The sequence below is a fragment of the Corapipo altera genome, unplaced genomic scaffold, assembly GCF_003945725.1.
Source record: "Corapipo altera isolate COAL_440 unplaced genomic scaffold, ASM394572v1 24, whole genome shotgun sequence".
Lineage (NCBI taxonomy): Eukaryota > Metazoa > Chordata > Aves > Passeriformes > Pipridae > Corapipo > Corapipo altera.
Genome location: NW_020884903.1, coordinates 2,706,417 through 2,732,669, shown reverse-complemented (window position 1 = coordinate 2,732,669; position 26,253 = coordinate 2,706,417). Strand labels below are relative to the sequence as shown.

Below are 26,253 nucleotides of genomic sequence, written 5' to 3'. Positions count from 1 at the left end.
TTTTTTTTTCCCACTAGGATTTCCAGGGCTCCAGTAACAGAGCTGTATTTTGCATTCGTGTGGTGATTGCAGCCAATTGCTTCCTACTTTGGCTAGCATGGCATTTGGGTTCTTTGACTGGTATTAAAGTACTAGCTACTAAAATAAAATGAGTTTTGTTGGGTGCCTTTGTTTTTGCCAGTTCTGTGCTTGTCCATGTAAATTTTTGAAATTGTTTCTGTTAAAATCTCTGTTGTGACTGTCGCGTTTGAAGATGTTTTAATGGTATTGCAGTTTATTGCTGTGAAATTGCCTTCCTTAAAACAGAGCCCTACTTAAAATAAGACAATCCTCTTCTCCGGTGCCCCCACATGAACCTGGAGAATGAGGTACTTTGTTCTTTTTGCTCCCTGTGAAATGATTTATAGTAGTTTGCTGGTCTGCATAAGAGAAGTTCAGGACTTGCAATCTAAATGTCGTGTGGACTGCTGAAAGTGATTCTAGCAATCAGTAACATCTTAAGGATTTTGTACTTACTTCTTCAGCCCCCCACCACTGCCCCTTGCCTGACTGTAATTGTGGTGTTTTGATACTCTTTTTCTGTTCTTTACTGTGAGTCAGCCAAACCCACTGTGTTCACTGCATATAGTGCCACAAGCTCTGGTGGTATTAAAAGCTATGGCTATGCAGAAAGCAATGGTTCCAAAAACCACAGCAATTTGTTCAATCATATTGCTGAAATGGTATTTTCAAATGAAATTTTGATGTCTTTGAAACATCTAGGAGTTAGCGTCAGTTCAGTGCAAACATTTTCATCCTTCTTTAATTAGAGCAGTGTTTCTTGGTGACATTTAATTAACTTCTCACCTAAGCTGTTGGACTACCATCTAAACATATGAGGAGTTTAGGAATGTGACATTTACTTGGATACTGCTGATTATACACAATCATAATTTAACTCTACAAATGCAGTTGTTTTTTTTCAAAATGACCAACCTGCCCTGATTCCTTTATGTCAGGCTCGATATGCTTTTTTATCGTAGGATCTGTTGTAGTCACTTCCTTCTAATGCTAATCTGCAAAATGACAGTGTAAATATATCCTCTGTCCTTAAGAATTTTTGGACATGGTGAGGGTGGTATTTGTTCAGAGGGACTTGTCCTACGTTTTATGTCTTTACAGAGTATGGTGCTGACAGAAAGTGTAACAACCTGTCACATTTCTAGTATATGTTGGTTTTGCATGTTTCAGTTTTATGCTTTGAAAGAATGCTCTTAATCTGTCAGTTCCTTGTTTGTTACTGGCACTGAATCAAGTCCTCATTTCATAAGTGAACGGATATTACAGAGGTGACCTAGAATTCTGGGAATCAAGCTGTGATCTGTTGAGCAAGTAGACTGCCCCTAGCAGTGAAGAGAGCTCTGATTTTCACAGGTGGTGGTTCGGGTTTTTTTGGTTTAGTGGTTTTTTTGTTGGTGGTGGGTTTTTTTATGGTTTGGTTTTATTGTTGTTGTGTCTTTACTTGTTTTTTTGTTTGTGAGTCTCAGCATAGCAATGTGTCGACTGGGTACTGGACACTTGACAAAAAAATCAAGCTAAAGTATTTTATTTGAATGCAGCCTGCTCAGCTGTACACAGATACCACCAGGCAAAACACACTTTGCTTGTCCTTCCATAGCTGTATTGGCTCCTGAAGGAGTTATTGCTATGTATTACTAAGAAGTTCTCTATTCAAATGAAATAAATGGCGTAATAGAGTGAACCAGTAAGATTTTGGGACATGAAACTTGCTTGTTGAAGGTAGATGTTTTATTTTTACTCGAGAGCCATTGTTTTTATGTTCTTTAGGTTGTACATTCTCTAAAAGGTTTGGTAAAGAAATGTAAGCCTTAAGAAATTCCCCAAGTCATATCCACCCAGTGGATGGGTGTGGGAGTCCTTTTTTCCTTTTTTTTTTTTCATTAGAGAGAGAAAAGAATGAAAATAAAAGGAAAGGAAACTGAATTAAAACCAGTCCACTCCTGTCTGGCACAAGTATCTCTCTTTAAGAAGAGGAGCTAAAGGAAACCTCACCTTAGAGATTTTTTAAGGCCAGGGCAAAGATTTTGCATCTCAGAGGCGATGGTTTGCCAGTTTGGTAGACAAGAAGCTTTCAGGTTAAACCCTGCTGAATTTCTGTGTCCTGGCTCTCTGAAATGCTCAGTTCGGTGTGTGCCTGGAAGAAGTACAGATGGAACTTCATCTTCAGGAATAGAGATACCGCATAACTTAAATACTGACTGATGCTGTGGTTCTGTACAGAAGTTCCTCTCTGAAATGCATATTTGACTTTAAAAGTGACTGGGTAAAAATGTTCCCATCTTCAGTATATTCAGTGTATATATATATATCTCTATATATATACTGACATACTTCAACTTAGTTCAATCCATAAAGTATGATTTTTATTTCGTATTTTTTAAACTTAGCCTTCTGGAACTGGGGTAGCAGAGAACGTGTGTGATGGAGTCCTTTCATTCTTTTGGTAGTAGAATGGATGACTAGCCTTTGTTCCTGTGCTCCTGGACAACTCATGAAAAGCACTGTGGATAGGGTGTGCTGACAGCCTTGTAATTTCTTGATTTGAAAGAGGTCAAAACTGGTGAATTTCTGGCAATACTGCAAATGATCCCTTTTTCTGGGGAGAAAAACCCAGCCAAATAAAAGGCTAAAAAAGAGTGAAAGAATTGACTGTCAAACTAAAAATCCTGCAGAGGTGGTTTTCAGAGCCTCTGGAGATTTTATAGTTGGAGTTGTATGCTGCTGGACACATTTAGTTGGGGAGTTACTTGCATATCTGTTCTTTCCTTGGCTCTTTGGCACTTTCCTGCTGCTGCTTGATAAGCCTGGCAGGTGACATGGGCTGCTGTGCCAGCAATATGCAGTTGCCTCACAGCTCTGCCTGGTCTTTATCACCTGTAATTATACCTCAGCAACTAAAATTACAGCCCAGTTCTTAGATAAAAGCAGCTCATGGGAGAGGAAAAAGCAACTGTCTGAAGTCAAACCAAGGAAGACAGATGGTATCCTGGAGGCTTTTTTGAAGAAGTCTATAGTTTGCTCGAAAATTCTCGTTGTCAAAATAATCTGAACAGCTGGTAGAGTAGGCATGTTCTCGTTGCTTGTGTTGACCCTGGGAGCTCACCCTGCAGCGTCTGGGAATAGATAGATACCTTGACTCAAATCTAGCAAAAATACCTTTGTCCTGTGCCACCACACAGCAACCCGATCTAGTTTTCTAATATTCATCACATACTTCTTGAAACTCATGGTTTATTATGCAAAGTCCATTGTATTTGGAGAGCTCCACTTGTATGGAAAGTGACAGTGCTACATCCCCTCAGCAGCACAGTTCATCACAGCAGTGTGCCCAGGTGGCCAGGAAGGCCAATGGCATCCTGGCCTGCATCAGGAACAGTGTGGCCAACAGGAGCAGGGAAGTGATCCTTCCCCTGTACTCTGCATTGGTGAGGCCACACCTTGAGTATTGTGTTCAGCTCTGGGCCCCTCAGTTCAGGAAGGATATTGAGGTGCTGGAGCGGGTCCAGAGAAGAGCAACGAGGCTGGTGAAGGGACTTGAGCACAAGTCCTATGAGGAGAGGCTGAGGGAGCTGGGGTTGTTTAGTCTGGAGAAGAGAAGGCTTAGAGGCGACCTCATCACTCTCTTTAACTACCTGAAGGGAGGTTATAGCCAGGTGGGGGTTGGTCTCTTCTCCCAGGCAACCAACAATAGGACAAGGGGACATGGGCTCAAGCTCTGCCAGGGGAGGTTTAGGTTAGATGTTAGGAAGAAATTCTTTACAGAGAGGGTTATCAGGCATTGGAACGGCCTACCCAGAGAGGTGGTGGATTCACCATCCCTGGAGGTTTTTAAAAAGAGATTGGACATGGCCCTTAGTGCCATGATATAGTAATTGGAGTTGGATCAGGGGTTGGACTTGATGATCTTGGAGGTCTTTTCCAACCCAATCTATTCTATGATTCTATGATTCTATATGAAACCTCTGCTGCTCAGCAGAATTCTGAAACAGAGTCTCAACCCTTATCTTCAAGGTCCAGATATGTAGCCAGGATGCTTGAATGATTGCTAAAAATTATTTTAATAGAACTGATGAGAGAGGTTATGACTGTTGTCAGCAGCTATGGCCAACTAGGACTCCATATTATAAGGTGAAGCTTATCCATGGAGAAGATTGTAGAAGAGTCACCTCTAGGAAATGAGCAACAGCAGAAGTCTCATCAGTTTCTACTCTTCACTGTGAGGGTGGCTTTGTTTTGACTTTTTTCTAGTACAAATCCAAAGCAACAAATCCAACAAAACTGGTTACAGGTGTTTTCTCAATTTCCAGTCAGGGGACAGGCAGTGCGACCCATATGTTGTTACATTTTCCTTAATGCGATCTCAAAGTTGCTCCTCTCTTGTGATTTTTCATTCCATAAGAACCAAAATGGAGTAGAATAAGAAGAGCCTCAGTTTGAAATTGAAAGCAAAAAGATTTATCTTTTGATTTTGGGCTGTAGCAAAATTGTATTTGATATTAAAACATATTTTCCTTTAATCTAAAAAAAAGACTCTGAGGTTAGAGCAACAATTCCTCATGTTGATATTTCTTTTGTGTTTAATCCTAGAGTGTATTTTGTGTGACCTTTTATTTTGTTTTTTTCACAGAGTATGGATTCTACACTTCACTATATTCATAATGATTCAGATTTGAGCACCAACAGTAGTTTCAGCCCTGAAGAAGAAAGAAAATCCAAAGTACAGGTAAACGAAAGTGACTTCTGGTTTTCTTATGTGTATCAGATAAGTGGAATTCTTTTTATGTGTATGAGGATCACCTTTGTCCTTTTTTTCCAATTATTCCTGATGTGATATGGTTTCTATTAAATGAGCAAACCTCTTAAGTAGTTTTAAAATATTCCTTCTTTCCAGAGATAATGGCTTAGTTCAGCGGTTGTTTCTGTTATATTTATGCGTAAGAGATCACAATAGTTTAGCATTAAGTGTGCCACCGTGCAGCACACTTGAGTGGGAACCTCAGTCCCTCTTGTTTCTTGTCAGCAAAGCTGTTGCATGGCTGTGTCAGGGAAATATTCTTGTGCACCCCTTAGTAGAGTCAGTGCAAAGATAGTGGTGAAGTCAATGCAAAGAGATTTTCACAAAATTTTGATTCAGATGCTTTAGTTTCTCAGTGGACAGAAGGATTAGTGTTCACTGGAGATCTCTTTGTCTCCAGAGAAGCCTTTTCCTTCCTGTTGACTATTCAGGGAGTTTGGAAGCAATATTGAATGCACTATACTCTGCTCCCTGCCTCCTCAAGGCATTTTGATTTAGTTTTCTTCTCTCCACCTTCCCAATATTTTGAGAGAATTAAAAAGGTTTTTTTGAGCAAACATCATCATTTGCTGTTTTACCTATTATTATGGATGGGTTAAAATGACCAGTTTGCACAACCCATGAGCCTGAATGTTTGCAGAGAGGTAGAATGTAGTCTTTTAATTTCCTGCTCTACCTAAGACAACTGTGATCCATTTGTTCATCTGTTCTGTGGATCTGTGTATTTTCAGATGGCCCCCAGTCGTATCGTAGTTTCTTTGGAACCTATTGGTGGAAATTAGGAAATACCAAATCTTTTGTGCTCTTATTAAGACATTAATTAAGTAGTATTCTATAGTTACGGTAGAAAAAAATGTTTGTTTTTTTTTCTGACAGTGTGCCCTGGAATTTTAGTAAGCCTTATGAGGATTAATTGAAAATAGTATAAAGGCTCTACCCTTTTGTTGCCTGCAGGATGTCGTACCTCAAGCCTTGCTGGATCAGTACTTATCAATGACTGATCCATCTCGTGCACAAACAGTCGATACTGAGATTGCCAAGCACTGTGCCTACAGCCTGCCAGGGGTGGCACTGACACTGGGCAGGCAGAATTGGCACTGTCTGAAAGACACCTATGAGACACTGGCATCTGACATGCAGGTAAGCTCAAGTAGCTCTCACAGCAAATGATCTGAACTTCTGTGATGTGACAATGAACAGTCTGAACCTCTGTGGTGATTTCTCTTGTTTACTGAGTTGGGTTGCCCTGCTTTTTACATGGAGCTTTCTTCTGCTGATGTTAGTTATTTATATAAGGAATGAAGGTGTAATGGTTGTCTCAGAAGAAGTTGGGGGTGTGCTGTGCTCAGGTAGTAAGGAAATGGGGTGGTTAGAGTGGGAGGTGTATCTCCAGTAGGAAAGTGAGGAGTGGTCTCCGATTTCCTCTGCTTACTTGAAATCTTATGGTGGTGTCTGGGAGTCTCATAGGTATGAGAATCTGGGCTGTGCTGCTCTGCAAGCAGACATTGCCCCTGCAGGCACGTCTGGAGCTCAGTGAGTCAGCCTCACACCAGGCCTTTGGTGCTGCATCCAGTTAGTCATAAAGGAATAACATCGCTTGTCACCACGCAGCATTGCTGCTTTAAAAACAAATGCTGGAAATAGCACCATTTTCCTTGTTGTCAGGTGGTAAGGAGGTGGCTTTGTTCATTTTGCTGTTGGTTTGCAGTTGTTTCCCAGTCCTCCCTTGTTTCCTTTTTTGGAGATGCTCTTTGCATTTTTTTAAATATTCTCAGACTACTTCACCTCTCTTGAACTTGCTGCTTGCAATGTCAGAGCAAGCAGTTCTCAGTGATACATAGTGAACAATTTTTACATGGCTGTTGCTCATGTTTTCCAAACTCTTCTGCAACCATTAAAAACAAACAGCTAATAAATTTAAAACACAAGTAAAAACAAATTACCCTTTGTTCAAAACAGTCTGGTGTTCTTTGCCAGTCTAATCTGAATTAAGATCAAATCACCAAACCAGGGCAAAAGAACAGTACCCAGGCTAGTTGGAAAGTGCTGGCTAGAGAATAGATGCTCTTTTATTTTTAAAAGACTTATTTGAAATAGCTCCTCGATTCAAATAGTGCACCCTCAATTTAGGCTGTCTAAAAGCTCTACTGGTCTTGGGCTACTGAGCACTCAGTGTGGAAGAAACTTTACCTATTATGGAAGCTAAAATATCCCAGCTGAAATATTGTGGCATATATATTTTATTCTGCTTTATAAATTAAATGAGGGAGAGAGTAGTCATTTAAACTAATTTATACAAAAGAATTTAAAGCAAAAAGTAATGTGTGCAAGACTACTGATGTCAGGAATACTATTTTCCTTCCTGGCACCCATAAATTTAAAATATTTTCATTACTTCTGTTTGCCTGGTTCCTTGATATTCAGGTGGAAGAGATGATACCTGATCATTTGTCCTCTCTTTCCTTTTTTTTTTTTTTCTTTTAAATTTCCAATTTAACTTTCAGTTGTTACATAAGACACTTTGAAGATGTTTGTCAGTACTGTAGCTTGCTGGGAGTCCAGCTTGGATACTGACCCTCAATAGATGGTTAGGATAGAGCACTTCATATCAGTAACATTAATTTATTTATGTTGCAGTGGAAGGTTCGGCGGACACTGGCATTTTCTATACATGAACTTGCTGTCATCCTTGGAGACCAGCTTACAGCTGGAGATTTAGTTCCTGTCTTCAATGGCTTTTTGAAAGACCTGGATGAAGTCAGGATAGGTGTGCTTAAGCACTTGCATGACTTTCTGAAGGTATGTCTGTGTTCAACTCTGGTCAAGTGCAATTACAAGGGATTAATTTCTTGGTATGCACCTACTTTTTAACATAGCACCGGTATAGCTTTTTGTGGGAATCTCTGCAGATGTCTTTTGAATACTAGAATATATTTTACAGGAGATCTGTGTTGCTGATACTTTCTTTTCTCTTAAGAACCTTGTTTGTGCATGTTTATTCAATATTTAGATGGTAGTGGATGATTTTTTTGGTGGCTGTAACCTCTCTACACAACTTGTCAAATTTCTGTAAAAGTTTTTCTGTAACTGCTTCATTTTTGGAGCTGAAAGACAAAAATCATAAAGCTGTCTTTACTGCCTATGCCTCTTGTTTCCTGGAGTAAAAGTAGAGGCTAGAGTAGATTTTGCTTTCAGTAGTGCCCCATGTGATTTTTACCCTTAGGTAAGGCAACAGCATTGCTAAAGATTTGGGGTTTTTAAATAAAGATAGGTGTTTCATTAGCTGTATTTTAAAGCTCTTGTTCTATCTGGTGATTGTATCCTATAGTTCTTCATGTGTGTTTATATTTACTGTTACAGCTTCTTCATGTTGACAAAAGACGAGAGTATCTTTACCAACTTCAGGAATTCCTGGTGACTGATAACAGCAGGAACTGGCGTTTCCGTGCTGAGCTGGCTGAGTATGTTGTTTTCTGAATACTTGTTTTTATTGTTCTGGATATTTAAAATTGTGAAAATAATGTAATAGATGTTTTACTGTAATATTCTTAATTTCATTTTTCATTAGTAGATAACCCTTATCCTACTCATCCCCTTGCTTAGAAATTCCCAGTAGTTGTATATCACCTATAATACTTGGAACTTGAATGTTTTTTTTCCTATCACTGTATATTGAAAGCATTACCTTTCCATAAAAGGAAAGCTGCCAAAAGTTAAGACCACATCTGTTGCTCTTGCAGTCGTTAGAAGTATTCTAGCTATTTGACTCCCAGCTGCTGTATTTGATGGGTAGGCTGAATTCATGACTATGAAATGGAGGAGATCAGGGTCTCGAGGGGACTGACAAAAGTGAGTAGCAGTGTAGTGGACCTTGGACTTCATCTGAGCAGACTTTTACTCATGAAAGAGATGTATGTGAAAGTATAGGGAAGGTGCTGATAAGCTGGAGCAAGTTCAGCAGGCAACCACCAAGGTGGTCAAGGCTGCAGCACTTATTCTGCGGGGAGAGACTGTGACCAGGGCTTCTCTAGCAGGAAAAATGAAAGGAACATACAGTAATGACTAATTACAGTGTGTCTATTGAATTAAATTTTGAGAAACCTAGTTTAACAACTGATCATAATGGTTTTACTACATTTGAGTGTGATTTTGATTCAGCAGCTACAAATCACTTACCTGTTACTGCTGGTATGAAGACATTCTCTCGACTGCCTGTAGCATGTCATGTCACTTCTTTTGACATACTCTCTGCCACCCATGACATGTACTAATGTCTGAAACCTACTGAAATCTCAATCAACTCTTTGTGAGTTGAAGAAGACTGGTAATTTCTCAGTGTCCAGTACGCTCTGAAGTAGAGCAAGTTTATTGATAAATCAATGTACTTAAGTGACCGAGGATACTTATCAAACTAAGCCAGAGGGGTTGCTGTATTGCTGTACGTGTGTTTTATGTGCGACGTGTCTTTACCAGGTATTCAGATGTTCGTGTGTGCCCAGTGTCACAGCTGGCTCGCTGTGCTGCACCTACGTTGTAGCTTTTATCAGGATCCCTGATAAATGTAGCCTTGGTCTCTTGCCTCTGCCCTAGCTTTCCATTCTTCAAGCTCACACAGCGTTTTGCCAGTATTGTGAATAAGTGGCAATTTAATATTTGCAAGTGACCCATAGTCAGACTGATGGCACTGAAAAATAGAAGATTTTCCTTCCCAGTAATTTTATTATAGCCACATTGCATATTCAATGTGTTATCATATAAATTATGATATTCAGTTAAACTACTTCTTTTCTTATAATATGCTCTGTTTGGTTTCTCTTCCATCTTGTAGGCAGTTGATCTTGCTTCTAGACCTGTACAGTGCCAGAGACATCTATGACTACTTGCGACCTATTGCTTTCAGCCTCTGTGCAGACAAAGTGTCTTCCGTCCGTTGGATTTCCTACAAGCTGGTAAAGCAATCTAAATAAATTTAGGATTTCAAACTTCTGAGCTTCGGTGGTCAGAAAAAAATTTTGAATTTTTTTTTTTTTCTCATTTCTTCAAGGTTAGTGAGATGGTTAAAAAGCTGTACATGGCTTCAACATCAACCTTCGTGGTAGACCTCATGAATGAGCTTGTTGAAAAGTTCTGCAGATGCCACAAATGGTCTGGTCGGCAAACTTTTGTCTTTATTTGCCAGGTGAAATGTCTTTTTGGTTTGGTTTCGTTTTGGTTTTGGGAGGTGGTGATGGTGGTGGCCAGGATTACGGGACCATGGCAACTGGAACTCTCCATCTGAATTTCGATAGTATTTTAATGGATATTTGAGAACTTGGTTTCCAAGGGAATAGTTTCATGGCTGCTTTCTCCTGTGTTTCTCCACTGATGAGCTTGAATACATCTTTAGCTTAGCATATTAGCACCAGGTCATCAGTTCTGATGTTTAATATAGGGCAGAAATGTAGCAAAATAATCCCTGAGTTGAGAAGTTTCCCTGAGCTTTGTTGATTTTTATAATATTCTGCAGTAGCCCACCATCCTTTTGGGTTACCCTTTAGAAATCAATCAGCAGGAGCTGCCTGTACCTCCTTAGCTGACTTGTGCAGCTTGGTCAAAACCAATGTATTCTCAGCAAAATAAGCAGAAGAGTTGAAACTAACTGGAGTCCCACAGAAATGGTCAAATTTGGAGGGTGTAGCAGAGGTGCAGATTGGGAACCAACATGGCTGCTGCCCAAGTGAGACAGTTCTTAAAAGTATTTGGAGAAATGTGAGCTTTGAACTTCCTTAGAGAAACACGGTTGGGTGCAACAGATGTTTATTGAGATGAACCATTCTTGTTTTAATATAGTACCCAGGTAAAACAAAGACTAAATCTTGAGAAGGATTGAAAAGGTCTTCTACTTTTCTTTCCTGATTTCAAATGGTACAGTCATTAAAAAGGAAAAAAAAGGTAAGTTCCAGACTTTATTGGGCTTGTAACTGAGCCTGAATTTCCTCAACTCTAACTTGCTTCATTATGTATAGGTTTGTGCTAGAAAGTATTGTACCATATTTTCAACCTTTGTGGATACTAACTACTGTATCCATGCTATGAAGTTAATAGGATCTGTTAGCTCTGACTGTGTGTTGGGATTTTATCCTCACTGTGCTGAAATTTAGTGAAATTGCTTCTGTGTTCTTGCCAGACTATCAGTGAAGATGACTGCCTGCCCATGGACCAGTTTGCTGTGCATCTGTTGCCACACTTACTACACTTGGCATCTGACAAGGTTCCAAATGTTCGAGTCCTGCTCGCGAAAACATTAAAGCAAACCCTTTTAGAGAAAGGTTAGTGGCAGAGAGAGTTGCAATGGACTGACTGTGTGGGGATTTTTTTGTCCCTTCACTTCCCTATAGTCAGCTGGAAAAGAAGACACAATATCAAATGTGGGCTGCTCTTGCTTTTACATTCTCCTTGGCGTGGGATGTTACCTTGGCTGAGATAAAACTATGACCCTTGTTGTGGTGTCAGACCTGCTGTTGTGTAATGCTGAGGAAATATAAGTTCTTGCTCATATGCCAGCCTGTTCTTTTGGTGTCATTTTCCTAGAAGGAGCTAGTTTGTAGAGGTGTCACCAAAAACCAGAAATGAACAACTAGCAACTGTGAAGCTGTTGAGCAGTACCCTTTATTTGGTTAAAAAAAATAAAAATCTGTTCATGTTCTGTGTAAAAAGAGTAAGAAAGAAAAATCTTTCCATACAAATTCACTGTCTGTTTTCTCACTGGGGGGAGAAGAGGTGACTGCTTTGTGGTTTTTATATTTTATGGTAGCAGTGAGGAAAAAAGCTTCTCTGGGTTCTCTTCAGGGAAATAAGCTGCAACTCTCAAATTACAGACTTTGGAAAAGGCTTAGGAAAGCATCCCTGGTGCATAGCAGGTGCCAGAAGAGTCAGCAGTGCTCAGAGTCCAAAGCACTGTAAAGGAAAAGAGCACTAGAAATATTATGCTATTTTGTAAAACAGCAGAGTGTCCACACTTGGAACACTTCGTCCAGTTCTGGTCACTTTTCATTCTCAAAATCATGCAGTGGCTCAAGGACTGCTGTAGAAAAATGCAGAATGCTCAAAATACTGGACAGTGCAAAGGATGCCAACACAGCGAGCACTGGGCTGTTGTGAGCTGTCTTGTGCATGCTGAAGACTCTGAATAAGCATAAGGAGACAGTTAAGATGGATGTGTTGATGTGCAGTGATTTATCCTTTGTTAACTGTGCCAAGGATCTCACTGTTCTTCCTGCTGTCCTGTGGTATTGGTATTTTTGTGTAGTCCCTGTCTCAGAGATGTTCTGTGTATGATTAGGGATGTTGGATAGATTTTGAAAGGTGGATTTAAAAAATAACTTCAGGAGTTTTTAAACCTCAGACCTAAACTGCTCTTCCTGTGAGCTTTTGGTACTTAAATTGCTTTTGTGCACCTTGTGTTCTGTAGTTTATGAAAACCGTCAGATGTTGGCACTTCTTCCACTCTTATTTTTTATCATTTGATAATCATTTGGCAAGGCTTGCAGTGAAATGAAGCGGCATGGCCACAAGCTGGTGATATTTTCTTTCTGTCCTAAATACAGACACACTCCTCTTGAGCCATTTGCAGGTTTTTTCTTCCTCTTTGACCATGGAGTCTGTCACACTTTTGTACTGAAGGGCCATAGAAATCCTGTACTCGAACAGCACCAGTAGAGAAACTGTGCTCTGTAAGACAGAATAAAATTTTTTAAAAGATGAATTCATAGGTATATTCAGACATGTATTTTGAGCCCGCCCAGATATTCCAGTTTGACTGTGTGTGCTGTGCTCTGAAATTTTGTATCTCATGGTAGTATGCTGACGTTTGCATTGAACCATCTGCTGTCTTCTCTTCCCATAAGTCTTGTGCATTTTCTCTTACAGAATATTTTCTCAATTCTGCCAACTCTCATCAAGAAGCTGTGGAACAGACAATTATGGCTCTTCAAATGGATGAGGACAGTGACGTCAAGTATTTTGCAAGCATCCACCCTGCCAGTACCAAAATTGCGGATGATGCCATGAGCACTGCTTCTTCAACTTATTAATGACTTCTAAATGTTGCTATAATTAAAAAAAAAAACAAAATTAAACAAACTATCCTCAAATGCTTCTAAAATGGTTGATTTAGAACAACCTCTTTGGAAGGAGGGATTTCTTGCCAGATTTAAAAGGTGGGTATTATCTAAACCAGGGATTTTAAGTCAAGAAAAAGTAAACATACCTATGTCAGCTTGACTTTAGAAAAACACTGCTCAGAGGATTATTTTTGCCACCGAAGCCTTAAATCTTCTGTCTTCCTGAACAAATGAAACTTGAATTGGCAGATCATTTTCATTGTAGAAAGGATGTGATTTCCAGAGACCTGCATTGTTTCTCCTGAGGAGTTAACTTAGCAAGTATTTTCTGTAGCAACTGATAGATGGAATGGCCGGAGAGGCAAATTTGTACCAGGACGTGAGACCTCCAGTATTAGCGCTAAAAGTTTTTATCATTCAAGGACTTGATTTGTGTGCAGCTGGGCACACCCTTAAGTGGGAATAGCTTTGATGTTTGTAAATGAGGAAAAGTAGAAATTTGGATTTTTCTTAAGGGCTCAGTGCTAACACTAAACTAGAATCTGATTTTAATCCTTAAATGCAGCATATTGCTGTACCCATTAGCAGAAAACTTTGCTGAGTACCTGTGTCCTAATTATTTTCATGCTGGTCATGACCTAAAGGCAATTTATTAGCACATGTACTTTGAGTCAGGTATTTTTAACTTGATCATGATCGGCTCTGAAGGTGCAACTTTTTTCTTCATATACTGTACATATCTGTGAGCCTCCTTGGAGTGCTGCAGTCTTTAATCATGTTGTTTAAAAGCTGTTGTGATACAAGTTGTTCTCTACTTGTCCAAATAAAATTTATTAATAAGATTGAAAAAAATCTTGTGACCTTTTTAAGACATTAAAAGAATAAGTTTGAAATTTAAGTGGCCTTTTTCTCTCAGTTCTCTACACTTCGATGGCTATTTCAGGGGCAAGGGGTTTGCTTAATGATTGTGAAGAATTTTGCATTTTGAGATGGAATATACTACGGCATAGATGTACTTTGTGTAGCTGAGGTTTTGGTAGTTTCTTCCAAGCATCCCTGTTGTGCTTGGCAACCTGTTACTGCAGCATGAAATGGCATCTTGGCTGGAAGTAAGTCTGAATATCCACCTCAGTCCAGGTTTACAGGAAACCGTGAGGTCAAACTGCCTTTAACCTGCCTTCAGTCTGTTGACTGCTTTGTTTCCTCTCATTTAAAATTACTGATACCGTATCTCCTGTGTCTTCCAGGGGCAACTTGCTTAAATCACCTTTCTTCCAGCCTGTGAAACCCAAAGTGTGTGTGAAGCGGTTTTTTTTCCCTGAGGAGGTAGAAATGGCTGTGGCAGCTTGTCTTTGATGTATTGTAGCAGAGCACTTTCATTTATCAGTCAGGTACCTGATGCCCTGGCAGTTGAGCCTCAGGCAGGTGTCTCTTTTTTATTTTTTTCTCCCTCCTCTTTTCTTGGGAAAATAGGTTTTTTTTGCAGTTTCTTTTGTCGTAAACAGGAAGTTGCTATTTACTCCCCAGAGGCTGCATTTCTACTCCTAGCACAGCCATGGAGGTGGTTAAGATACAGAGTCATCTCTGCCTTTAAGTGTGGTGGGTTTGGGTTTTTGGAGGGTTTGTTTGATTTTTATTTTGTTTTAGGCCTGGGAATTTTTGTGTTTGGAGTTTTGTTTATTTTGGGCTTTTTGTGTGTGAGCGTTTTTAATCTGTTTGTTTGTTTGTTTGTTTTTTATAATTTTTCCTTTGCATGTCCCTTTTTCTTTTCAAAATTGGCTTAATCCCTCGAGGACTAGGCAGTGTGACAGCACTGTGGGTGGTAACAGGCTGTCAGGAAGCAGTGAGCTCTTCAGGCAGGAGGATTTCTGAGCATTCCCTGCTGCCATAAGGAGAACACCTAAAAGTAACTCATTCTCTCCCAGGCCAGATGATTCCCATTTTAGAAATATGCACTGAAGTCCAGTTGATTTCTGTGTTTTGTTCAGAGTAAGTAAGTATCTTCATCTGTTTTTTGCCTCAGTGTAATGACAGTTGAATTGTAGTTGGATCATGTGTGCAGTTCCTGAGGTGAAAGGGACCAGCTCTTTGTTCAGACCAGAGGATACTTCAGGTCATCCTCTAACTGTGAACGGAGGGCAGGATTCACTGGAGGAGTATTGGTGACTTAAATCCCAGTTTTTGGAGTCCAGAATTAACATGGCCCAACCTAATTCCATCACTGTACTTAAATACTGTTCCACCAGTCCAGTAAAATGAAGGATTATATCTGATCCTTTTAAGTATTTCCTAGTCATTTAAAGGTAAAAGACCTCTGTGTTGAAAAATGAGACAGATCTTCTGGATGCTTTATTTATGCAATGCTGGTGCAGGCCTGTGAAATGGAGGGAAAGTTTGAGGCTTTTTCGTAAGGAAGACGGAGTATCTTCAGTTGTGGAGTGCCTGAATTCCCCTGACATGTAAAAACTAAGGATCATCTTCAGGGAAGAGGAGAAATAGCTGTCTTTCTCCTTTTTCTTTCATCCAGCATGCCATGGATCTGTCTACCTCTTTTCTGCTTCATTTGGTGATTCCCAAGAAGCGGAAGGGAAGGAAAGACTTGCTTTTTTCTCAGCATTTCCCAAGAATATTTGATTTACAGCCTGAGGGGTGTGGAGTCTATTGCTTAACTATGATAGGGAATTTTCTCATGCTGGCAGCGTTAGCAATGTCAGTAATTCAAGCTTCCACTTGTCCCTACGGATATGGGTTTTGGGGGAATGTGCATCTCTGTTCTGAGCGGGGAAAAAGGGAGCTGTTTCTTCTGTGGGGCAGTGTTGGGAGATGCTGCCGGAGATCCTGCTGAATTACATTGTGTGTATCTTCCCCAAAGAAAGAATTGAGCTCTGTATCTCAATTCATTTCTCTTTTGGTCAGGGTTTCCTGAGCAGAAAATGAGGTGGCTCCATTATTAGCATCTGTTGGTCCGTGATTTCCCAGAAGCTGTATCCTACCTCTATCCCCGTCTTCTTGGTAGAATACCAGGTTGGTTCTTCACAAGCGATTTTCATGGATTTCCATTTAATTTCTTGACTCATCTTAGAGCTTACTCATGAGAATTCGTCACAGAAAATCCCTTTTTTTTCCCATGTCCTGGTTACAGCACTGTCTGCCTTTCTCCTCCTTGCTGTGTTTTTGCAGCAGATTCTCTCTTTTTGGTTGTTCCTCCCCAGAGACCCATCAGGATTTTGTAGGGCCATTTCCTTGCCACTTTTTCCTGCAGATTTCATGCCAATGAACTGGCAAATGTCTGGAGGGTAGATTGTTTGTAACCAAGACATGACTGAGGCTTGGAAACCATTTTTTGGCTGTTCTGAATGTCCCAGATAGCTGTTGCACAAATTCCTGGCCATGTGGACAAGATCCTACGTTCATTAGGACTGCAGAACAGCAGGGTTACTTGTTAGACTCGTTAGTGCTCGTCCCCTTTTCCCTGCACTGTTAGAGGTCGGGCAGCAGAGATGGCTGATTGGAATTGGTAGTGGATGGGCAGGATGGCAAAGTCTGTCCCATGGCTCAGGCACACACTTGATTGGGTTCCTTCCTGTTGGCAAGGTCTCCTTGTCCTTTGATGGGGGATCCAGTGTGCAGCGCTTGTGTTTTCTGACCTGGTTTCAGCCTAGGGACCTCTTGTCTTCATAGGATGGGAAGGGGAGTCTGAGACAGGCAGGTGGATAAAAGCTTGTTCTGTGTTACACTTTCTCCTGTCAGTTCTGTTTGATACTGATGGGGAAGGTTTGTCTCCCTGTCTGTGCTGGCAAGTGTATTTAAAGTGATTAATCTTTATGTGCAGAATTAGGACATACTCATAGACTACCTTAAAATATGAAAATATGACAGGAAAGCTCATTTAAAATATTCCAAATCATCCCCCCACCCCCAAGTGCTTTCAGACTCTGCCTTTTAGCTTTAATTAACCTTTACTTCAATTTTTATTTAGATCAGAAAAATAAATAAAGAGCCCAAGTTAATGGGATTATTTTAAGGTTCAGTTGCTGCTGAGGTTGGACTACATCTAGATAATTGAAATACACTGTGACTTAGCAGAGATAAATAACCAGATGTTTAAACATCTTGCAGCTCTCTGATCATGGTTGCTTGAAATTCCATGACCCCATTTCTGCAGAGGTGTAGTAGTGTTTCTGTGTGGGAAATGTTCTAAAGGGATTAACTGCTGTTTTGGGATCATGACTGTGATAATGGAATGTACTGAGCACATTTCTCTGCAAGATTTTTAACAGAGCTGAGGAGGGGTCCTTTGTTTGAACATCAAAAGAAATTTCAGTTATTTTTTAGTCAGTTCAGGTTTCTGGTGTAAGAAAGAACCCAAATAAAACTTGGTTTTGAGTAAGGTGACAACCAAGGCTCAAATAGGGGCTGGGCCATTTCTCTTGTACTGGTCATTTATTTCACAGTTTCTTCTGGTCCCTTGACTGAGGGGTTTTGTGTTTTGCTTTGGTTTATTTTAACTTTTTTCCAGTCACCTTCTGGATTTTTGTGCCTGACAACATTGTTTCCTGTAAGCAGCACTGTCAGCAGAAATTCCTACCCTCATCTTCCTTGAGGCCCCGCACTGTGATAAAACCAGGCAGTGGCTCACGGTACTGGCGTGAGGTGCTGGGCAAGGGGGAGAGAGGCTGCAGCAACAGGAGCTCACCGGGACTCCCAGGCATCTCTCTTGTGTCTTGGCAAATGATGTTCCTTGGTGCAGAAATCTGGGATGCAGTATTTCCATCTCTCAAATCAAAATGCTTAGACCACCAGCTTCCTTGGTCATGTGCTGAGCTGTGGCTGAACAAGGCTACAGCCATCCTGATGGCTCCCTTTCCGCTCCACAGGGGAGCTTTAGGCAGTGCTGTGGTTCCTCTCTTGGACGGGGGAGTTCAGCAGAGGATTTGGGAAGGGGAAGGCCCATGCTGAGGAGCCCTGGTTTCACAGTGAATTGGTCTCTCCCTAGTGGTCTCGGTGCATCCCTCCTGGGTGGATGGAGCAGCCGTGATGGGAGCCGGTGGAGGTGCACCTTGGAGTGTCTAGGGAGGAGTCGGCTGACAAGTCAAAATGACTTGAGGAACAGCATTAGAAGTTTTAGGATGCAACATCCTTTAGTCTTGGCCATTCTCCTGATGTCTGCCCTCCTCTATCCCCCACAGGCTCCCTCCTCCCCCACAAGGCTGACAGCCCGTGCAGCGCACTCAGAGGGTACGGCCGGGGCAGGTGCTGGGACACGCCGGCTGCCAGCAAGGGCTGCTCCCACTGCCCTGAGCTGTAAACTCGTACTGAGAACTCCTGTGTCTTGCAGTTCAGATGGGGAATTCTTCCAGTGTGTGGGAGTGGGGTTGTCTGGTTCAAATCATGTGTTTTTTGCAACATTATCCTTTGGCAGACCTTCTTGCTCACGTTGCCAAGACCGTGGCACAAGAAACTCCAGATGAAACTTGGTAGCAGTCCATTGTGTCCAAGAGGGTCAGCAGTGAAAGGGCCAGTGCTGAGCCAGAGAGGGGCTTGTCCTGGCGGCTGTCACGTTGGATATCCACGTCTGTGAGAGGGTGGAGGAGCAGCCGGGGCTTGACCCGAGGCTGTGCCAGTGAGGCTGTGTCTCCTCACCCCGGGATAGGAAGGACTGGCAGCCATGCCCTGGTAGGGGACATGGAACTGCTCATTCTGTTGTTGGAGTGTGTTTTAAAGAACACTGTGGAGGACTTATGCTGTTGGATATAAGCCATGTTTGATCTCGATGAGGCATTTTTCCCTCTGCAGATGAAGTTATGAGTCAGAGGTGCATGCTGAGAAATGAAAACCTTGACAGATTAAGCTTGATCAGACCTTTCTGGCAGAGACTTGGGTCGATGCTTTGTTATTTTTTTTAACTGAAAGGGAGTAGCTTTACATGGTCAGGTGTAAAATTCTTGGCTTCAGTACACAGATTTTAAAAACTAGACTTAGCTCATTAATCTGATGGGACACAGAGGTAAAAATTAATCCCTCCAGTGCTAGTATGGGAATTGGTGATGAAAGTGGAAGCCTCCTGTACAGCAGCCCTTTATCTTCATCATCAAGGACAATGAGTTTCTGGAGCCCTTATATGGTTCCCTGTAGGACTGTGTTACAAGACAGTGCTTTCAGAGTGCCTCGCTGCACCGGAGAGGAAACCTTCCACAATCATACCAGCACAGATGGCTTTGGCTTCGGTGAGAGTGAAGCTGAGCCAGCAATGGAAACCTGGTGTGTACACGGCAGAGCCCAGGAAACCTGTAAGGCTGGCTGGAATCCTGCAAGGCTTTGGACACAAGCTTATGTTTTCAGACTTGTGGTAGGGATGTGATCTGAGAGGAGTATTGCTCATTGTTTATTCTTTTCCTATCTTTCAATAAATAAAATAAGGTAACCCACACTCTTTTAAACTGTTCAGACAATACCAGTTCAGGCTCCTGTTTTTCAGAGCAAAAAGACTTACTGAGAAGGAAAAATCCTGCTCAGTGTGCCAGATGCCTGAGGTTGGTTCACTGTGCAGTTGCAGTACTTCCACGGGTATAAAGGCTATCCTGTTCTCACTTAGATGCAAGTACCCTGCTGCTGGCAAACCCCACGTTTGTGCCCTGGTTCATGTTTGGCACAGTAGTCCTGGTGACTTGTTCATACAGGGCTTCTTGCTCCTTTTAACTTCTGACTGATCTGACCAAATCTGTTCCAGGCTTGTGCTAGAAAAACAAGGTGTATAGTTGTCCCTTGTCCCATCACCCCCTGCCTTCTCTGTGGAAACACTCAGACTTTCAAGAAGAAAGCTGATGGGCCACATCGAACCGTCGCAATGTTTTGTTAAGAACACTGGAACATTGTGGGCCTGTTCCCTTTTTTCAGTAAACTAAGTCAATCTGGCATTTTGTCTAAAGGGGCTGACAGAGGTTCTGTTGCTGCACTCAGCACATGCAAGCTCTAAGGCTGTCTGTGCTCTAAGGAAAGAGGATTACTTTAAGTCAGTTTAAATGATACTTTAATTTAGACAAACTGGTTGTTCAGGACATGTATGTCCTTGGTGCAGGGGGCCAGGCTGCTGTGCAGGCAGTGTTGGTGCCCGGGGTGGGAGGCAATCACCTGAGCAACTGCTGTTCACAGATTTTGTTCCAAGGCCCTGGGGACTGATAAGGCAGCTTATAACGGGATCTGAACAGCACATTCAGATTATTGTACTGTAATTACTTTCCACTTTATTTGAAGTTAGCTTTAGCTTTTTTGGCCAATTATTCACAACTGCCACAGCAGCCTCTCCAATCACTGCTGGACGGGGGCTGTTTCATGGGAAGCACTGGGTAAGGGGCAGCAGGAAGAGCAGTGCCCTGCCCCATCCCCTCCTGGCAGGGCTGTGGCACAGAATGTGACAGATCACATCAAAGAAACATCTTCCAGGGGGTTTGAAACCAAGTCTCTGGTTACAGTTGCTGCACTGCTGCAGGAGCAGCAATTCCACCTCTGTTTCAGACCTCTGTGGCAGCACGTGTTGAGAGCAGCGTCCATGTGGTAGAAGGAATGATGTGAGTAAACAAGATGGTTTTGCCTTCATAACTCAAAACTCTAGTGGTAACAGGGAAGCAAAGGCTTAAAATCTTTAATCTGATCAAATTGAACTTGATCTTCTCCTGAGTTACAGAACTTTCTATGACATTCAGTTGCCTTCTCTTTCAGAGAAGAGTTATTAACAAAGCCCAAATTAATTTTTCATAGAAACTTCTGAACTGCAGGTAGCCACCCAAGATGAATCACTGTGATTTGCACTATGAAGTAGATAAATGAGAAACTACTGTCAAATGGCTGTTGAATTTATTTGCTTGATAAATACAATCCTAACAAAATAAAAGTTAACCGATATTAAGAGATTTGTCTGAAGAACATTAGAAAAATCCATGACAATTCAATAGGAATTAGTGTGAATTAAACAAACAAAAAGTTTAAATATTGCCAGCAAATATAAAATGTATGTAACGAAGGCAAGGGAGAATGCTTTAGTTTACATTTGTCATCTGATCACATTTTCTGTGTTTATAAACTTTTTCCAAATTTTAAAAAAATACTATGCTGTTTTCTATAACATATCAAAGCATTATTTGTACAAAATCAAATCATGGCCAATGATTCACAACAGTGCAATAGATAAAGAATACCACCACATCCAACAGGTGCTGAAAATAAATATCCAGATTAAAAAATAAGATAGCCTATATGCACTCTGTGGAGTTTCTGTCTATATATGGTTTGATGGATGAGTCTCATGAGTGTATCCAAAACATTAAATGGCCCTTAAATGCCAGCATGGGTGGAGGATTTTGAAGGGTAGAAGCAGTTAAAACAGCCAAACCAAAAGCAAGTCCCAGATGGGGGTGGTTGGTTTTTTAAACAACACCACAAGGGAGGCTATTGCTGAACCCCCGGTGCTTCCCCTTGGCGTCATCCTTCGGGCTTGCTTAGAAAGCACAAGTGACCGTCACGTGTGCAGGGGAAGTGCTGTATTGCTTGGTCAGGCAGACACAGCCCAAGTGACATAACCCATTCCCATCCCTGCCTACAAGCAGCGGCTATCTCTGAGGGATGGAAGCATTTAGGATGGATGAAGACAAAGCTCTTGGCTACATGGCAGCAGCATGGACAGGGCCTGTCTTGAACAGGTGTGATGAGGGTGGTTAATAAATGAGTCAGTGTGTTACCTACACCGCTAAAAGACATGAACAGCTCTTGATGAACATTTCCATCACACGGGGACATAAATAACATCTCTCAAGTTTTTACACTTACTCAGTACATCTCAGAACAAAAATGAAGCTTAAGGGCATGTCAGGTAAACACGATACCCCACAGTCTCCCACCGTTTCAGCCAACCCAGAGTAAATTTAAAGCTCCCTTGTATATAATCTGCATCAGAAAGGTATCAAAGGCACAAGCAAGAAGTGACTTGGTTAATAAGCAGAAATAATGGTGAATGAGGATGAACAGATCCACAAGGCAAATAATTAGTAAGTGTGTGTGGGTTTTTGTTTGTTTACTGAAAATGATATTTTCCAATTCTGCTCCAGTGAATGTCAATAATGATTTTGGTTTGAAATAGAACTGTTACTGAATTATTTTAAATCACCTGAAGGAAACCAGTTTTGAAATAATCTGATACTAACTGAAAAACTCTTCTGGCCTCTCCAAACTCACCTGAGTCTGATGAGTAGAAGCCACAAGTATTAGAGACAAAAGTCTCCAGGGCTTAAAAGAAAAGTTTCTTTACAGAATGTACACAGCCAGCAATAATTTGTGCAGTTAGTTAGACTCAAATTACAGTAATTTGCACAGTTCAGTTGATTTTATGCATAGCCAAGGAGCCTGATCAAATCGGAGTTTCTTTCCTGTCTTTACTTGGCGATGGCTTGACTTGCTGCTCCTTGCTTGCTTTTGGCTGCTCTTTGGCTGCTTTTGTCTCCAGGACACTGTCTCTTTGCTGCTGAGAAACGCCCCCGCGTTTTTCTGGCTCCTCTTCCTCCTGCACCTGCTGCTCTGACTTGGCTCGCTGCAGCAGCCGGAGCTGCACCCGCAGCTCTATGATGGCCTCTCGCTCCTCGTGAATCGCTTGGTTCAGGTGATTGTTCTTTATCTTTTAAGGAAGGAAAACCAAACGTCAGGGCTCCCTCTGACAAAGAACTGCTGTAGCTTGGGGGGTTTTAGCACTGCAGCGAAGCGTTGCTGCCAGCCCAGACAGCAGCGGGGACTTGCACACAACAGTAACTTAAAAACGTGAGTGTGTGGAACTGCAAACAACCAGTTTGCACATGTGCAAACATCTCTGCAAGGCTCCAGCAAGTAACTGCTAAGGGAAGAGAACCAGTGAATGCTAAGAACCAAATCTTACCTCCAGTTCCTCATTCTGTCTCTGCAAATCCTCCAAGATAACCTGCAGTTCCTCCTCATCTTCACTCTCACTTTCACTCTCGGAAGAATATTCCTCGGTTTCACTTCGGCCATGCTGCTGGCGACTGAAAGACCAGTGACAAATCCTGATTTAAGCACTTCCTCAAGTCTGCCAGAACTGTGGCAGCATAAGACAGTTAACCGAATCATCTGCCAATGGTTTTAAAAATAAATAAATAAATCAGACTTTCCTTTCAATGCTTAATAAAGCAGTGATTTCCAAGGGGGATTTTTCTACAGCACAGGGCCTAGTTTCCCTAAGATCATAATTCCAGTTAAAACAACAGAAAATATCCTGAAAGATCCAAATTTGTTGAGACTTGAATAAAAATAAGTGGCTTTCCACTGTGATGTTTGCTGGGTGAGTTCTTCAGTGTAGTCTAGAGCATTATTTCAGCAAAGTATGTGAGTAGTTGTAATCAAAGTGTGCTCGCCTGGCAGGGCTCTGATGTGAACTGTGTCTCTTACCTTTGTATTTCAGCTATTTCTGCTCGGAGACGATCTATTTCTTCCTTCTCTGAGGCAATCTGTCTCCGCAGAAACTGCTCCATGGCCAGCAGTTCTTCCTGTTCTGTTAAAATCTCGTTCTCCTGCAATGATCAGTTAGTTCACTTAAAGTCGTGACTTTATTTCCTACAGGAGCATACAGTAAGTACGAGATGATGCTGTTCTCTGAAACACTTCCAGTAGCATTGGTTAGCATGTCTGCTTTGAACTCTGATCCATCAAGACCTCAAAGCAAAAATAAGTTCAAACCCAACAATGTCTGTTCTGAATCCCCAAGATGACTGCTGTACTGAATAGTTGTGTTAATGACACACCAAATCCTGGCATGTTTGGCTGCCTTTCCTTAAATCACAAGGGAAAGCTCAGGCCAACCAGCAAAATAACTAGAAAAACTAAATTATATGTCTTTGAAGATGAATGTAAGGAGGAAGGTACAGTGGGGAGAAGATCAAAGCTACTGGGGGAAGCAACGGAAGGCAAAAAAGCCAAAACAGTTGCCTTACTTCCTTTGATCAGCAGGAAAGTAGTTTAATGGTATTAAAACTGGCTTGATTTGGAAGTGCTTTCTAAGTACATTAACAACAAATGCTACTTTTTTCTTTTTCTTTTTTTTTTTTTTGTTGCACAGTGTCTCCTTCCTGCTGTTAACAAGAGTCTGCTCAGCTCTGGGTTCACTCCTGCAGTCAGCTTTCCTTCCCTGCTTTACTTACCTTTAAAACAAAGCCTTGTGTTTTAATGCACAGAGAGACCCTGTTAAGCCTTCAATGTCCCATTGCATTAGAAGGGACAAAGGAGCGTTCAATATATCTGAAATATAAAATACCAAGAGGCAAACAGGTGAGTGCCTGCCAGCTACCTGTGCAAGCAGAATATTTATAACTTCTTCATTCTCATTCATTTCTTCTTTGGAGACATCCTCCTTTGAAAGGCTAGCAATTTCTTGTGCAATCTTTGTTTCACACTCCTGCCAGAGAAAGAGAACAACATTTAAAAGGACACCTTCCCCAGTCACTCTAGTTAATCTAAGAAAGATTTTTTTGAATGTATTACTTCCCAAATTTAGAACTACCATTTCAGTTGTCTCGAAAGCTTTCAGTGAGGTCTGTCCTTCTCTGGGACATAGAACAGTTTAAAAAAATGCTTCTCAAGTTTCTTAACCCTGAGTCTTCCACTAATTCCTCCTGGCACTCCAGGATACGATGTTTTAAGCATATAATGAATACATGCCCTGTCAAACACTGAGTTTTTAATCACACATGTATTTTTTTTGTGAACAACTGCAAAGATCTCTCTGTCCCTAGGGAGAGCCAGCTAAGCAGAAAACACAGTTGCTCATCAGGAATGTAAAGTTAAGATAAGAAAATCTGCAGTAAAAGATTGAAACATGGTTTGATCTGTGTGCCTCTGCACTGTCTCAGATTACAGATCCATGATTTAGATGTCTGGTCAATAAATAGAAAAGTTACTCACCTGTCTCTTAGCTTCTCTTAGCTTCCTCTTAAGAGCTGTTAAGATTCTTTGCACTTCCCAGAGTCTCTCTTCTTTGGATAAGTCTTTTATGCCTGCCTGCAAGTCTCTGTGTAAACAGTTCAGTAGGAACTCCTAGAAATATTGCCAAAGAAGTTAAGTGTCTTTAATACATCGCAGTAGGGCAGACTGAAAAGGAAAATCTTTTTGGTTTTGTGGCAACAGGTTGGGAATTTTGGTTTTCAAACCGTGACATGTCAACAAACAAGTGTTAACATAGACTCAGCACGTGATGTAGAGCCAGCTGAAGTGCAATACTAAAGAAACCACCCTCTTTGATGTGCTCTCCTGACCTTCCTCCCACAATAAAAGTATTGAACTATATAGCAAAGCACTCTATGAATGACACAGCTATGATCATCACAAGACTGTAACAACCTTATACACATGAAAAAGGAAAGAAAACCATCAGTCTCTTTCCAGTGGTGTCCAATGATAGGATAATTGTGATGGAATTAAAAAGTATGTTAGAAACTTACCAGAATTTACTACTGAATGTATAAAACCCAGGGCAAAATAAACAGAAAGATACTAAAGTAATTGCCAACCTGTCGCCTGATTTCTTCTTTGATGCTTTCTTGTGTTTCTGGAAGTGCTGGCATTGTTGCCATATTTGACCAGCGAAGGGGTTTTGTCACCTGCTTTAGGGTCACGTTCCCAAAGAACTCCTGAACATGTGTAAAAAATACATACAGGACACGATTGCTGATCTGCAAAGAAAGGACAGATAGGATATTGGAAACAGCAGCCTTCGGTATGCCTTTCTGTGATCTACAGTCATGCCAGTTTCATGAGAAACTAAGAGATTCAAATCTGGATTAAAAATGACACTTTGAACAATGCAGCACTGGCATTAAGGAGTCACTTCACTGTCTCTCTTACCTGTGCATCTGAGGCATTTTCATGCTGAACTCAGAATCTTCACATGTCTTAGCCTACCATAATTATTTCCATCTCTCAGAAATATATTAAATCTTTCTCTGTACCAAGGTAAAGGTAGTTAGTAAAAGGGAGCACCAACCATACTAAGTTATGGCTGATGGCTGGCTACACCTTCTCGCTCCTACCCCAACCTGCAGCATTTTCTACAGTTTCTCTCTCAGATGATTTAATATAGTAGAAAAAAAGTAGTTTGAAAGGATCTTCCAATGTATTCTGTTTTAACACGAGACAGAAGCAAGTATGTATTTTGACACTGTATCTTCCATTAAAATTAAAAAAATTATCCTGAAAAAAATATTAGAGTTCTGTCACTACCTGCACTTTAATTGCTAAGATCTAGTT

At 41.2% G+C, this 26,253-nt stretch overlaps 2 protein-coding genes across 17 annotated transcripts in view; one reads left to right on the top strand and one right to left on the bottom strand.

The window, feature by feature from the left end:
- PPP4R1 (protein phosphatase 4 regulatory subunit 1) overlaps window positions 1–13,794 on the top strand; it is a 65,438-nt gene extending 51,644 nt beyond the window's left edge. For all 11 annotated transcript variants that reach the window (XM_027650861.1, XM_027650858.1, XM_027650859.1 and 8 more), the window contains 8 exons: window positions 4,688–4,783; window positions 5,810–5,995; window positions 7,493–7,654; window positions 8,216–8,316; window positions 9,684–9,804; window positions 9,900–10,034; window positions 11,022–11,163; window positions 12,764–13,794. In XM_027650861.1, coding sequence (XP_027506662.1) covers window positions 4,688–4,783; window positions 5,810–5,995; window positions 7,493–7,654; window positions 8,216–8,316; window positions 9,684–9,804; window positions 9,900–10,034; window positions 11,022–11,163; window positions 12,764–12,927 — 1,107 coding nt within the window. In that variant the 3' untranslated portion in view covers window positions 12,928–13,794. The remainder of the gene's footprint in view (window positions 1–4,687; window positions 4,784–5,809; window positions 5,996–7,492; window positions 7,655–8,215; window positions 8,317–9,683; window positions 9,805–9,899; window positions 10,035–11,021; window positions 11,164–12,763) is intronic.
- A 6,997-nt stretch (window positions 13,795–20,791) lies between these two features.
- RALBP1 (ralA binding protein 1) overlaps window positions 20,792–26,253 on the bottom strand; it is a 33,574-nt gene continuing 28,112 nt past the window's right edge. For all 6 annotated transcript variants that reach the window (XM_027650902.1, XM_027650905.1, XM_027650906.1 and 3 more), the window contains 6 exons: window positions 25,518–25,679; window positions 24,913–25,044; window positions 24,299–24,406; window positions 23,404–23,525; window positions 22,877–23,000; window positions 20,792–22,621 (listed from right to left, as the gene is read on the bottom strand). In XM_027650902.1, coding sequence (XP_027506703.1) covers window positions 22,358–22,621; window positions 22,877–23,000; window positions 23,404–23,525; window positions 24,299–24,406; window positions 24,913–25,044; window positions 25,518–25,679 — 912 coding nt within the window. In that variant the 3' untranslated portion in view covers window positions 20,792–22,357. The remainder of the gene's footprint in view (window positions 22,622–22,876; window positions 23,001–23,403; window positions 23,526–24,298; window positions 24,407–24,912; window positions 25,045–25,517; window positions 25,680–26,253) is intronic.